The 16,071-nt window shown below is 40.8% G+C and overlaps 1 protein-coding gene across 14 annotated transcripts in view; it reads right to left on the reverse strand.

Moving 5' to 3' along the window:
• Window positions 1–16,071, reverse strand: part of opa1 (OPA1 mitochondrial dynamin like GTPase) — a 152,834-nt gene that overhangs the window by 20,914 nt on the left and 115,849 nt on the right. For 12 of the 14 annotated variants that reach the window (XM_085990237.1, XM_085990238.1, XM_085990244.1 and 9 more), the window contains one exon: window positions 4,383–4,493. In XM_085990237.1, coding sequence (XP_085846363.1) covers window positions 4,383–4,493 — 111 coding nt within the window. Of the gene's footprint in view, window positions 1–3,464; window positions 3,821–4,382; window positions 4,494–16,071 lie in introns of those variants that run through there. The other 2 variants (XM_085990240.1, XM_085990245.1) reach the window with 2 other exon arrangements.

Raw genomic sequence — 16,071 nt, forward strand, 5'->3', positions numbered from 1 at the left:
TTTCGAAGCAATCTACCCTGGAATAAATACAGTGCTGAAGTGCAGCACCTTATTGCATCTCTCAAACATTTCAAAGTGCTTCACATACAATGAATTACTTTGAAACGGAGTGACAATTGTTAGGTATCCACGTCCAACAGGCAATTTGTGCACAAAAAGTTCTGCAGACCTGAATTGAGATGAATGACCAGTTAATGTTAGGTGGTGTTGCCTGGGGAAAAACTTTGGCTCGGATTTCAGGAGGACTCCGTGCTCTTCGAAATAACAATATGGGATTTTAACGTCCATCTGAAGCAGATAGTGCCTTAAGTTCAAATAACTCATCCAAGGAATGGCACCTTAAATACTGCACCACTTCCTTCAATACTGCACGGTGTCAGCCAAGATTATGTGCTCAAGTCTTGGGGTAGGACTTGAACTTGCTCACTACTTTGACTCAGTACTTCCATTGTTTCTGGAAAAATGGAAAAAATTTATTTAGCAAGTAATATTTATTGCCCATGACTGGTTAAAAGTTGAAATGTAACCTTTTATAATTAGATAAATGGAATGCAGTGCAATGGATGTAGACATTAAAATAAGCTACACTGCTTTGCTAGTTCTGAATGGGCTTCAGGCAGGTTCAGCTCCTCCAAAAACTAGGATCAGGCAATTCTGTTCTGGCAATTTTGTCTTACATTTCCACTCCTATGTAGATATGCTCTTCTGGGTCTCCACACTGCTCGGTATAAACCTTATGAGCTACAATTATCATCAGTGAGTAGCTCCTAGATAGGGAGTTCGAGTAAGGGGAGGGGCAGGTGGGGTGAGGGGTTAGAGTACTCCATATCACACTGTTTAAAAACAAAACACCACTATAAATATTTTTAGTGAAAGTCACATTGGCACCTTGCTGCAAAACGTGGTGAAACATACCAGATTGACAATATCCCTGTAAATGCTAATATCAGGGCTGATGAAAGACAATTGAAATTTCAATAAACAGTCATGTTCTTTAATGCATGTACAGCTAAAATCTACTTACACTTTTATCAAATGTATAAAGTACCATAACTATATGAAATATTGCTTTAACTTTAGACTGAAGTGTCAGCCTTGGTTCAGTGGTAGCACTCTTGCTTCTGAGTCAGAAGGTCGTGGTTTTAAGGTCCACTCCGGAGACTTGAGCATATAATCCAGGCTAACACTTCAGTGCAGTACTGAGGGAGTGCTGTACTGTTGGAAATACAGTCTTTCAGATGAGACATTAATCCGAGGCCATGTCTGCTCGCTCAGGTGTATGTAAAAGATCCCATGGCACTATTCGAAGAAGAGGAGGGGAGTTCTGGCCAATATTTATCCCTCAACCAACATCATTAAAAGGTTATTTGGTCCTGTACCTCATTGCTGTCTGTGGGACCTTGCTGCATGAAAATTGGCAGCTGCATTTCCCTACATTACAACAATGACTACACTTCAAAAGTACTTCATTGGCTGTAAAGAGCTTTGGGATGTCCTGAGGTTGTGAAAGGCACTTTATAAATGCAAGTCTTTTCCTTTTCTAAATGCTATGAAAACAAATGGGAGAAACAACAAATTATCTTAGGGAAAGTGCCAATCTGTTAGTGAATGAACTACGAATGGTTGCACATTTAGTTTCTGACATTCAGTGTTATATTTTCATTTAAGCCTTTACGAAAGGGGTTTCACATAAGTAGCAATTAAAAAAAATTGAGGCTTGTAGCATAGCCTTGTATAGAAGTGATTACAGTATTCCATAAATGTTTTAAATTAGATTTTTCTAGAAATATTTTCATGAATGAATTTACAACAAAAAATGTTTATATCACAGGCTGTAGGGCTCAATTCATGAGAGAACATTCATTAATTATTTTTTTAAAATTACAATCTTTCTTTCTATAGGCAATAACACACTGAATAGTTAAATACAACAGCTTTACATGCTCTGTAGAAATGTGTGAACAAACCCACCCTATACAAACCCACCCTATATAAACACATCAACAGGAAAAATTACAGCTAACCAATTAACAACAGTGCCTGAAGTCAGTCAAGCTAACAGAATATGTTATTGCGATTTTGAGAAAACATGTCATCTTCCATTACACCAAGGCATCATTATGTTCTGCCTGAACATAAATCGTCAGTAAGTCCATCAGACTTTTATTCCTATTTTGTTACCAAAGCCATAAAATAGTTTCTGTTTAAATCTATGGCATAACGAGATAATACACAAGAGATTCATCGTACTATCTCTATTTAATGATCCATGTTAACAGTAATATCCCAGTCAGTCAATTTGAAGGTTGGTGATGTGATTTATTAGCTACTGAGGGGAACTTCCTGGAGCATTGCATCAGTGTGGAAAAATCCAGCAGTTCACCACCCTGGCCTAAAATTGTGTCCTGCCAACAGCATACACATTACTGGTGCTCTAACTAGCAGAAACTGGCCATGATAATAGAGGGGACAAATGGTTAAAACAGCAATTGGCAGATGCCTAAAGGATTGCTCTTTAATTGCATAATTCAACTATTTCAGTACTAGTAACCAGACACGTTAAAGTACACAGCAAAGCTATAATTGGAGTTTCATAACTACCAATTAAACTTACCCAAGAAATTGGCATATTTCTTAGTAACACAGCCAAAGCATGATTAATTTCATGCCTGGAAAATGCATCCCCAGTACTTTTACATGACTAACTGAATCATTTTAAATATAGTAAATGCTGCCACTTATTGATCAGAGACAGAATTGCAGATTGCTTTCCTCACCCATGAGAGTGTAAAGGCTAGTTGTGAGGATTCTAAATATTATATACCCATCTGTAGCTACTTTGTTATACAACAATGCTAACACTAATGCTGCTCATAGATCAACCAAAATAATACAGAATATAATTTTCATGAGACACCAAACAAGACCCATAATTAAGCAACAAGCATTGAACCACAATTTGCTGTCAAAATAATGGTGAGGCTAATGGCATTCGCCGTTATTTATGCACAAATGCTTCAGTAACTTCAGACGAGGACAGATTTGTGGTTAAACGCAGAAAACCAAAAGTTGCTGTCCAAGATGCTTTGTGAAAATGGCATCTCGCCCTCTAGTTCACCATTGAACGGTGTGAAATTGCTGTACTTGTGCGGTAGATACAAACTAAACTCATCACAGAAAGTTAGAGCTGGTCTGAAGTGACACGAGGAGCCTGTTTTGCAGCTAATTAAGGTCCGTGCATATTTAATTAAGCATGGATTAGTTGTCAGAGATTCTTTTAACGATGTGATAAGTGTTAATTACTGCCAATGAACCAATCTGGCACTGAAAATTAACTTTTACAAGTGTGTAGTCTCATTCCTTCAGGTATTAATTGCTGTTGGAGATTTTAAAAATGTAAAATTTTAAATGAAACATTAAAAAAAAAACTTTTTCTTTGTCTCTTTTCTCTCTCTCTCATTTAATCCAATCTTTTGTTCCCTCTCTATTTCTCTTTCTGTACCTCATTTGACATTGGATTCACCCTCTAACTTACATTTCCTTCTCAGTTTTTGCATGGTTAATTTCACAATCCTTCAATCTGATTGGTTAAGGAGGTACAAAGTTGCTTGCCTTGTTTACTCAGGTCTCAGATGCCCTTTTCTCTCACTGCAACTTTATCAGCTCGCACTTCCAGCAACTTGCGGTGCAAAATATTGTCGAGATGAAATGGGCATGGACAAGACTAACTAACGGTGGATGCTGTTCATTGCCCTGCTACAGCAAATTATGGGTCACTGACTCATAAGAAGCAGACAGTGATGAGCGAATACAAGGACAGCTGCAGAGACAACATTTTATAAGATATATCATTTTGACTATAATAATTAAAATTAAAAAGTTATAGACTTGAATAAATTCTTTCAATTAACAGTCATTTAAAAACAAATAATATGGTTTAATGATTTAACCTAAAAACATTTTGGTAAAAATTCATAACCAAATGATGGCTAACAGCTGCAATTAATTTGTAACAAAATAAGTCAAAATGTAAGTTCATATTACCTTATTTGAAGCTCCTTTCAGGCAATATCTGACTTGATTACTGTTTACACTAAAGGAACCAACTTAATAAATCTGCAGCTGATCTCAGTAAAACAGCTAATATAAACCGGGAGCTAGTTACTCCAATCCAAAGCTCCCACCTCTGCAAGTCAGGTGATTCACATCCTTGTAATGAGCATGCAGGCAAATCAAAACAATATATTTGTAGGAATGTTCATTTACCATGTTAACGAGACCCGAGACAGGTTAGTGAAAATAATTCAGTTTGAGATAAGCTTGAGTTAATGCAATACTGTAGTCACACAGCACATAGCACATGACACTAAATCATTACTCACTGAGGTCCTCTGCTAGTTGAACTCTCCTTCCTGTCAACAGCTGAACTTTTTTACCATTGTCTTCAGCAAAGTCCTCCAACACTTCCTTCACATTCTTTTCAAGGCGTCTCACTGGTATTGATAGAAAACATAACCATTTTGTTTTTAGCTCTTTACGAAAGGGTAGTTATTGTCCATTTACTTGTAACTAAAAGACTTAAATGTGTACTTTGCATCCATTAAGTAGCTGTTGTTGTGATGTTAGTAATGCAGTGGAATTGTTTTGAGTCAGTTTTAGAACACGCTGCTCCCTGCTGCCAGCTAGGTGATAAACAGTATCTAGCTGCAGGTACTTACCTTACCACAGATAGCCGTCAGTTACTGAAGAATGAAATGAACTGTTACCCAGCTTATTATTACATGACAAATAAACTATTATATACCAATTTCACACTTTACAAAAGACTTTTCAGAAAAAAAATCTTTTTCATACTCTACACCCTGCTTTAGATGTTTCCCTTTACATTTTTTAAAAACAGTAAATTCCATATGCACAAAAAAATTCCTTGATCAAAATTAAGATCTGGAGTAAATGTTGTTGAAATCAGTACCCCACAATACTTTTCCTGAATAATCTTTCTTAGCTCCCTCTCATATACCACAGGTGTTTCACATGAAAGCTTTTGTTGAACAATTCATTTTTAAAATAACCCAATTTACAAGGTACCAACACAGAGCCTGCGTCAAGGCACTAACTTGAACACGGGACTATGGAGGCGCTGTATAAATGACAGAATGAAAATTACAAAGAAACCCATGAACAATGGACTAGTCTGAATCTTTCAGTATTATTAACGCAGTTTAAAAAAAAAATTAAATTCTCGACATCTTCCTAATCCCTGCCATGGCATTTACATGGGATATATGGAAATGGCTATATTCCATAAGTCAACCAGCCTGATAATGTTCCAGCTACAAATAAGTGGGCTACAACTCGCACACCTTATTTTTCATCATCTGTTTTTGATTGTACCATTAGTTAATTAAAAATAGATGGAAATTGATGCGTTAAAATGTGTTTAATGCAGAATGGCTCCTGTGACACCTGTCTGAACTTTATTCTCACAATCCTGTCTGATCTCTCATACAATGCTACCGTGACAAAATGCAAAAATAAAATTCATGGAGATAATGGACCTAAAATTGTGGTCGGAGGCTTCCCGTGGGCGAATGCCTCCGATCCACAAGAAATGTACGCAGCTACCTGGTGCCTCTGCATCTTCAGACTATTGCGCTCCTGGGCCTGCAGGTGTACGCCAGCCTAAAGGCCCACGCACCCCAGGGGCGCATGTGGTTCGCGAGCGTCCCTGGGATCACGTGGGCCGGCCCAACCAATCACAAAGGGGGATTCCCATTATGCTTATGGGGATTCCATTTGCGTCCGGAATCCCCATAAGCATATTAGGAATGACATAAAAAAGACTTTCACACAACCTAAATAAAAATAAATCACCGCATGTTTAAAATTAATAAAAATACAATTTAATTATACATTTAAAACAAAAATAAATGTAAACATTTTTTAAAGGGCCAAAAATAACTTAAACTAATCTTAATGGTTTTTGAATGTTTACTAGGCGTAAGGGTTTCGTGGGCATTCACTGGGCAGCCTCTGCCAGTGATGATCCATTTCCTGCGCATGATCGGTCAAGCCGAAACTTGACAGATCGCAAGTTCCGGGTTTTTGCCGGAACTTGCGTGGCACTTACGACCGTGTACACTGTGCGTACGCAGTCATAGGCCCCGTAAAATCCAGGCCATAAGCTTGATCACGCGTAGTACAGATTTCCTTTGGGCAAAGTCAAATAGGTCAGCACTTATCAAAGTATCTGTCAAACTTGTTGGATCGCATTTCGAAGGTGGCATAGAATCCAACACCAATTGGTTTTCTACTACTACATAGAAACATAGAAGATATGAGCAGGAGTAGGCCATTCGGCCCCTCGAGCCTGTTCCGCCATTTAATGAGATCATGGCTGATCATCCAAATTCAGTACCCTGTCCTTGCTTTCTCCCCACATCCCTTTAGCCTCAAGAAATATATCTAACTCCTTCTTGAATATATTTAATGAATTGGCCTCTACTGCCTTCTTTGGCAGAGAATTCCACAGGTTCACCACTCTCTGGGTGAAGAAATTCCTCCTCATCTCTGTCCTAAATGGCTTACCCCTTATCCTTAGACTGTGACTCCTGGTTCTGGACTCCCCCGCCATCGGGAACATCCTTCCTGCATCTAGTCTGTCTAGTCCTATTAGAATTTTACGTGTCTATGAGATCCCCTCTCATTCTTCTAAACTCTAGCGAATATAAGCCTAATCGACCCAATCTCTCCTCATACGTCATTCCTGCCATCCCAGGTATCAGCCTGGTGAATCTTCGCTGCACTCTCTTCATGGCAAGAACATCCTTCCTCAGATAAGGCGACCAAAACTGCACACAATACTCAAGGTGTGGTCTCACCAAGGCCCTGTACAACTGCAGCAAGACATCCTTGCTCCTGTACTCGAATCCTCTCGCTATGAAGGCCAACATACCACTTGCCTTCTTAACCGCCTGCTGCACCTGCATGCTTACCTTCAGCGACTGGTGCACAAGGACACCCAGGTCTCGTTGCACTTCCCCTTTTCCCAATCTATTGCCATTCAGATAATAATCTGCCTTCCTGTTTTTGCCACCAAAGTGGATAACCTCACATTTATCCACATTATACTGCATTTGCCATGCATCTGCCCAATCACCCAACCTGTCCAAATCATACTGGAGTTTCTCTGCATCCTCCTCACAGCACACACGCCCACCCAGCGTTGTGTCGTCTGCAAACTTGGAGATATTACATCTGGTTCCCTCATCTAGATCATTTATAAATAGTGAATAGCTGGGGTCCTAGCACCGATCCTTGCGGTACCCCACGAGTCACTGCCTGCTACTCGGAAAAAGACCCATTTATTCCAACTCTTTGCTTCCTGTCTGCCAACCAGTTCTCTATCCAAGACAGTACCTTACCCCCAATCCCATGTGCTTTAACTTTGCACGCTATTCTCTTATGCGGGACCTTATCGAAAGCCTTCTGAAAGTCCAAATACACCACATCCACTGGTTCCCCCTCATCTATTCTACCAGTTACATCCTCAAAAAATTCCAGTAGATCGGTCAAGCATGATTTACCTTTTGTAAATCCATGTTGACTTTGTCCGATCCTGTCACTGTTTTCCAAGTGCTCTGCTATTACAGCTTTTATAATGGACTCTAGCATTTTCCCCACTACCGATGTCAGGCTTACCGGACTATAATTCCCCGTTTTCTCTCTACCACCCTTCTTAAATAGTGGGTTACATTAGCCACAACTGCCCAACGCATTACCGGCACCCGGCTACCAACCATAGAGAACATCTACCAGAAACGCCGTTTACGGAGGTCACTGACCATCATCAAAGACCCTACCCACCCCAGCCACAGTTTGTTCGCCCCCCTGCCATCTGGGAGACGCTACAGATGCATTCGCACCCGAACGACCAGATTTAGGAACAGCTTCTTTCCCAGGGCTGTCATCCTACTGAACTCTACAAATAAACTCTAAAGCCTGCACATCTGCCAATGCACTTTATTATGTTTATGTTTATGTATTACAAGCCAAATGAATGTTGAATGTTAAATGTCTTAATCAAAATGTACACTCTCGGGAGCCGCAAGCCTACATTTCGTTGTACTGCACTTGTGCACTAACAATGACAATAAAGTTGATTATGAGATCCATGGGAACTGTTCCAGAGTCTATAGAATTTTGGAAGATGACCAGCAATGCATCTACTAGTACCCTAGGCCACTTCCTTAAGTACCTCGGTCCTGGGGATTTATCGGCCTTCAATCCCGTCAATTTCCCTAACCCCATTTCCCTACAAATACTGATTTCATTCAATTCCTCCCTCTCATTAGACCCTATGTTCCCCGACATCTCTGGGAGGTTATTTGTGTCCTCCTTTGTGAAGACAGAACCAAAGTATGTATTTAGTTGGTCAGCCATTTCTTTGCTCCCCATTATAAATTCCCCTGATTCTGACTGCAAGGGACCTATGCTTGACTTCACCAATCTTTTTCTCTTCACATATCTATAGAAGCTTTTACAGTCAGTTTTTATGTTCCCTGCAAGCTTACTCTCAATCTATTTTCCCCCTCTTAATTACTTTCAGAGGATGGAAAACATTGACATTTTCACCCAAGGTTATATGTAATCTAAGTGGGGTCTAATCGTGATAGTAAATTGATGTTACTCAGGTGCAGAACAAATGGTATCTAATTTGAATATTAAACACTATTCAATTATATTATCAAATAAAAATAGGACACACTATGCATAATTTTACTAGAATAACCTCTGCCAATCTACAAGTAGCAACAGCTAACTAATTCACCTTTTTATTTAGGATTATGTGGGGAATGCAAAACAATCTCACTATTTGAATTTGAATTCAAAATGAGTGGTGTTGCTCACAGAGAGCCTCAGATCTGGAGCATAGCCGTGATGTACATTTAAGGCAACTGCTCTAAATGGACAAATCCAGGTATTACTAGCTATTTATAAACTACTGAGGTCAATCAGATAGCATGCAATTACTGGAAAATCGCAGGTTGTCGGTCAATGACTACCTTCCCCTCTTTTTGAAAAAAATAATCAAGATTGTCTTGCATTTGTAAAAAAGTGTGACGTCTCGTGTAGGATGAAGGCGCACTAGTCGCAAGGCTTTTAAAAAAGTTATAGGTCTTGCAGTTCACAAGTACTGATTTGCTGAAATTACTTAAACTCTGGCAAGGTAATGCATAGAAATTAGATTTTCCACGGTGAACCAAAAGATTCAAAGTATTATTTTTAAGTGCCTTCGAAAAGTTAGTACGTGAAGAGTCTTACACTAATATGAAAGTATACTTCACTCACACTTAGCTAGATAGATTTTAAACATTGACATTCAATCACAATAGTGCAGGCAGAGATTTATTTATATTCATATATTAGTTGATTATCTGTAACATTACATTGTGGAGAAAAATACACGCTGGGAATTTCCTTGGGGCTTCTCCCATTCTGCCAGCGCAATGTTAGCAGAAGTTCGGCTGAAACCCATATATAGTACGCATTAGTGAAAGTATATTTAATAGCTTGTAATTTGCGGTCAGCAGCGAAGCAAAGGCGTTCGCCACTGGCCCCGAAGAAAGCTTCCCACAAAGATATCGCGATCTCTGTGGCGAGAAGTTCGCCTTTTTCGACGTGCAATTGAAATCAGCGCAAGTTAATTATAGAATCATAGAATGGTTACAAACACAGGAGGCCGCCATTTGGCCAGTCGAGCCCGTGCCGGCTCTTTGCAAGAGCATTTCAGCTAGTCTCACTCCCCTGCCCTTTCCCCGTAGCCCTGCAAATATTTTTCCTTCAAGTACTTATCAAATTCTCTTTTGTAAGCTACGATTGAGACTGCCTCCACCACCCTTTCAGGCAATGCATCTAAGGTCCTAACCACTCGCTGCGTAAAAAAGTTTTTCCTCATGTCGCCTTTGGTTCTTTTGCCAATCACCTTGAATTTGTGTCCTCTGGTTCGCGACCCTTCTGCCATGGGAACAGTTTCTCCCTCTCTCTACTCTGTCTAGACCCCTCATGATTTTGAATACCTCTATCAAATCTTCTCTCAACCTTCTCTGCTCTGAGAAGAACATAAGAACCTAAGAAATAGGAGGTGTAGGCCATTTGGCCCCTCGAGCCTGCTCCGCCATTCAATAAGATCATGGCTGATCTTCTATCTCAACTCCACTTTCCTGCACTATCTCCATATCCCTTAATATCCAAAAATCTATCAATCTCGGTCTTGAATATACTCAATGACTGAGCATCCACAGCCTTCTGGGGTAGAGAATTCCAAAGATTCACCACCCTCTGAGTGAAGAAATTTCTCCTCATCTCAGTCCTAAATGGCCGACCCCTTATTCTGAGACTGTGACCTCTGATTCTAGACTCCCCAGCCAGGGGAAACATCCTCCCTGCATCTACCCTGTCAAGCCCCTTAAGAATTATGTATGTTTCAATGAGATCACCTTTCATTCTTCTTAACTCCAGAGAATATAGATCTAGTCTACTCAATCTCTCCTCATAGGACAATTCCCCATCCCAGGAATCAGTCTAGTGAACCTTCGTTGCACTCCCTCTATGGCAAGTATATCCTTCCTTAGGTAAGGAGACCAAAACTGTACACAATACTCCAGGTGTGGTCTCACCAGGGCCCTATATAATTGCAATAAGACATCTTTACTCTTATACTCAAATCCTCTTTAATAAAGGCCAACATACCATTTGCTTTCCTAATTACTTGCTGTACCTGCATGTTAACTTTCAGTGATTTGTGTACAAGGACACCCAGGTCCCTCTGATCACCAACATTTCCCAATCTGTCACCATTTAAAAAATACTCTGCGTTTCTATTTTTCCTACCAAAGTGGATAACTTCACATTATATTCCATTTTCCATGTTCCTGCCCACTCACTTAGCCTGTCTATATCCCCTTGAAGCCTCTTGCATCCTCCTCACAACTTACATTCCCACCTAGCTTTGTATCATCAGCAAACTTGGATATATTACATTTGGTTCCCTCATCCAAATCATTGATATAGATTGTGAATAGCTGAGGCCCAAGCACTGATCCTTGCGGTACCCCACTAGTTACAGCCTGCCAACCCGAAAATGACCCGTTTGTTCCTACTCTCTGTTTTCTGTCCGTTAACCAATCCTCAATCCAAGCTAGTATATTACCCCCAATCCCGTGAGCCCTAATTTTGTTTAATAACCTCTTGTGTGGCACCTTATCGAATGCCTTCTGAAAATCCAAATACACCACATCCACTGGTTGCCCCTTATCTATTCTGCTAGTTACAACCTCAAAAAACTCTAAGAGTCATCAAACACGATTTTCCTTTCATAAATCTGTGTTGACTCTGCCCAATCCTATTATTATTTTCTAAGTGCCCTGTTACCACATCCTTAATAATATAGATTGTAGCATTTTCCCTACTACTGATGTCAGGCTAACTGGTCTGTAGTTCCCCGTTTTCTTTCTCCCTCCTTTCTTAAATAGTGGGGTTACATTTGCTACCTTCCAATCTGCGGGAACCGTTCTAGAATTTATGGAATTTTGGAAAATGACAACCAACGCATCCACTATCTCTATAGCCACCTCTTTTAAAACCCTAGGATGTAGGTCAGGGGATTTATCGGCTTTCAGTCCCATTAATTTCTCCAGTACTATTTTTTTTACTAATACTAATTTCTTTCAGTTCCTCATTCTCGCTAGACCCATGGTTCTCCACTACTTCCGGCAAGTTTTTTCGCGTCTTCTTCCGTGAAGACAAACACAAAGTATTTGTTTAATTTCTCTGTCATTTCCTTATTCCCCATTATAATTTCTCCTGTCTCAGCCTGTAACAGACCCACATTTACTTTCGCTAATCTTTTCTTTTTTACATACCTATAGAAGCTTTTACAGTCTGTTTTGATGTCAATCCCAGCTTCTCTAGTCTATCCATGTAACTAAAGTCCCTCATCCCTGGAATCATTCTCGTAAATCCTTTCTACACCCTCTCTGAGGCCTTTACATCCTTCCTAAAGTGCGGTGTCCAGAATTGGACACAACACTCCAGTTGAGGCTGAACCAGTGTTTTATAAAGGTTCATCATCACTTCCTTGCTTTTGTACTCTATGCCTCTATTTATGAAGCCCAGGATCCCGTATGCTTTTTTAACCGCTTTCTCAACCTGCCCTGCCACGTTCAACGATTTGTGCAAATATACTGGAAGCTGGAGTCTGAGCTTCAGACACTGCGACACATCAGGGAGGGGGAGAAGTACCTGGACTCTGTGTTTCAGGAGGTGGTCACACCTATGAAGTTAATTCATTCAGATGTAGCCCATGGTCAGGGACAGGACGGTGTGACTACGAGTGAGGCAGGTACGGGGATCCAGGAGGTAGTGTTGGAGAAGCCGCAGCCCTCGCTCTTGTCCAACAGGTTCGAGGTTCTTACTCCCTGTGGGGACAGGAGCAGGGACTGCAGGGAGGATGAGCAACCTGGCCACAGCACCGTGGAACGGGGGGCCATTCAAGAGGGGGGAGTAAATAGAAATGTTGTAGTGGTAGGGGATAGTATTATTAGGGGGATAGATAAGAGTTCTCTGCAGCCGAGAGCGAGAGTCCCGAAGGCTGTGTTGCCTACCCGGTGCCAGGGTTAAGGACATCTCCTCTGGGCTGGAAAGAAACTTGCAGTGGGAGGGGGTGGATCCAGTTGTCGTAGTCCATGTTGGTACAAACGACGTAGATAGGACTAGGAAGCCGGTTCTGTTAAAGGAGTATGAGCAGCTAGGGGTCAAATTAAAAAACAGAACCTCAAGGGTAATAATCTCTGGATTATTACCTGAGCCACGAGCGAATTTGGCTAGGACAAATAAAATTAGAGAGTTAAATGCGTGGCTCAAAGACTGGTGTGGGAGAAATGGGTTTTGCTTCCTGGGACACTGGCACCAGTACTGGGGCAGGAGGGAGCTGTTCCGTTGGGTCGGGCTTCACTTGGCCAGTGCTGGGACTAGAGTCCTGGCGGATCATATAACTAGGGCTGTAGAGAGGGCTTTAAACTAACTAGTGGGGCGGAGGTTCCTGGAGAGCAAATAATAAAAATGACAACAGAGAAGGTCATAGACTTAGGTAGCAGTGGGGAAATTAAAAACCAGAGCGTGTCAGGAAGGGGCAGAAGGTATGGAGTAAAAGGTAAAGTAATAAAAAGGGCAAAAGCAGGAACTAAGTGTCACAAAACATATTTGAAAGTTGTCTATCTGAATGCACGTAGCATTCGTAACAAAATAGACGAGTTAATGGCACAAATAACTACATATGGGTATGATCTTGTGGCCATTACAGAAACATGGCTGCAGGGTGACAATGCCTGGGAATTAAACATACCAGGTTATTTAACGATCAGGAAGGACAGGCAGGAAGGAAGGGGAGGTGGGGTGGCTATGTTAATAAAGGAAGGAATCACTAATACAGAGAAATGATATTGGGTCAAAAGATCAGGATAATGAAAGAGTTTGGGTGGAGGTAAGGAATAATAAGGGGAAAAAAACACTAGTGGGCGTAGTCTATAGGCCTCCGAACAGTTGCAACTCTGTTGGACGGAGTATCAATCAGGAAATAGTTGAGGCTTGTAATAAGGGAGCATCTATAATTATGGGGGATTTTAACTATCATATTAATTGGACAAATCAAATTGGGCAGGGCTGCCTTGAGGATGAGTTAATTGAGTGTATTAGGGATGGGTTTCTTGAGCAGTATGTAACTGAACCGACCAGGGGGCAAGCAACCTTAGATCTGGTCCTGTGTAACGAGACAGGATTAATTAAAAATGTCCTAGTAAAGGATCCCCTTGGAATGAGTGACCATAACATGGTTGAATTCCATATTCAATTAGAGGGTGAGAAGGTTGGATCTCAAACAAGTGTGCTAAGCTTGAATAAAGGAGACTATGAAGGTATGAGAGCGGAATTGAGTAGAGTGGATTGGGAAAATAGATTAAAGGGTAAGACGATACATGATCAGTGGTGTACATTTAAGGAGTTATTTTACAACTTCCAAAAAATATATATTCCACTGAGAAGAAAAGGGTGTAAAAGAAAAGACAGCCATCCGTGGCTAAGTAAAGAAATTAAGGATAGTATTCGACTAAAAACAAGGGCATATAAGGTAGCCAAATCTAGTGGGAGGATAGAGGATTGGGAAAACTTTAAAAGACAGCAAAAAAATAACAAAAAGATTGATTAAGAAAGGGAAGATAGATTATGAAAGTAAATTAGCAAAAAATATAAAAACAGATAGTAAGAGTTTTTATAGTTATATAAAAAGAAAAAGGGTGGCTAAAGTAAATGTTGGTCCCTTAGAGGATGAGACCGGGAAATTAATGGTGGGAAATATGGAGATGGCAAAAACACTGAATGAATATTTTGTATCAGTCTTTACAGTAGAGGACACTAAGGATATCCCAACACTGGACAAACAGGGGGTTATAGGGGGGGTGGAGCTAAAACACGATCAAAATCACTAAGGAAGTGGTACTCGGTAAAATAATGGGACTCAAGGCGGATAAATCACCTGGACCTGATGGCTTACATCCTAGGGTCTTGAGGGAAGTGGCGGTAGGGATTGTGGATGCATTAGTAATAATTTTCCAAAACTCCCTGGACTCAGCAAAGGTCCCGGCAGACTGGAAAACTGCTAATGTAACACCCTTATTTAAAAAGGGCAGTAGACAGAAGGCTGGAAACTATAGACCGGTTAGCCTAACATTATTAAGGAGACAGTAACAGGACATTTGGATAATCATAATTTAATAGGACAAAGTCAGCATGGTTTTATGAAGGGGAAGTCATGTTTGACAAATTTGCTGGAGTTCTTTGAGGAAGTAACATATAGGGTGGCTAAAGGGGAACCAGTGGACGTAGTGTATTTAGACTTCCAAAAGGCATTTGACAAGGTGCCACACAAAAGATTATTGCTTAAGATAAAAATTCACGGGATTGGGGGTAATATTCTGGCATGGATAGAGGATTGGCTATCTAACAGAAGGCAGGGAGTTGGGATAAATGGTTCATTCTCAGACTGGCAATCAGTAACTAGTGGTGTTCCACAGTGGTCAGTGCTGGGTCCCCAACTCTTTACAATCTATATTAATGATTTGGAGGAGGGGACCGAGTGTAACATATCAAAGTTTGCAGATGATACTAAGATTGGAGGGAAAGTAGTGAGTGAGGAGGACATAAAAAACCTGCAAGGGGACATAGACAGGCTAAGTAAGTGGGCAGAGATTTGGCAGATGGAATACAATACTGGAAAGTGTGAGGTTATGCACTTTGGCAGGAAAAATCGTAGAGCAAGTTATTATCTTAATGGCAAGAAACTGGAAAGTACTGAAGTACAAAGGGATCTGGGGGTCCTGGTGCACGAAACTCAAAAGGTTAGTATGCAGGTGCAGCAAGTGATTAAGAAGGCCAATGGAATGTTGGCTTTCATTGCTAGGGGGATAGAATATAAAAATAGGGAGGTATTGCTTCAGTTGTACAAGGTATTGGTGAGACCGCACCTGGAATACTGCGTACAGTTTTGGTGTCCATACTTAAGAAAGGACATACTTGCTCTCGAGTCAGTACAAAGAAGGTTCACTCGGTTAATCCCGGGGATGAGGGGATGGACATATGAGGAGAGGTTGAGTAGATTGGGACTCTACTCATTGGAGTTCAGAAGAATGAGAGGCGATCTTAATGAAACATATAAGATTGTGAAGGGGTTGGATCGGGTGGATGCGGGGAGGATGTTCCCGATGATGGGTGAAACTAGAACTAGGGGGCATAGTCTTAGAATAAGGGGCTGCTCTTTCAAAACTGAGATGAGGAGGAACTACTTCACTCAGAGGGTGGTAGGTCCATGGAATATGCTGCCCCAAAAAGCTGTAGAAGCTACATTATTACATAAATTTAAAACAGAAATAGACAATTTCCTAGAAGTAAAGGGAATTAAGGGTTACGGGGAGCGGGCAGGAATTTGGACATGAGTCTAGGTTCGGATCGGACATGGCC

The sequence above is a fragment of the Somniosus microcephalus genome, chromosome 6, assembly GCF_052327205.1.
Source record: "Somniosus microcephalus isolate GS21.2 chromosome 6, FLI_Smic_1.0, whole genome shotgun sequence".
NCBI lineage: Eukaryota > Metazoa > Chordata > Chondrichthyes > Squaliformes > Somniosidae > Somniosus > Somniosus microcephalus.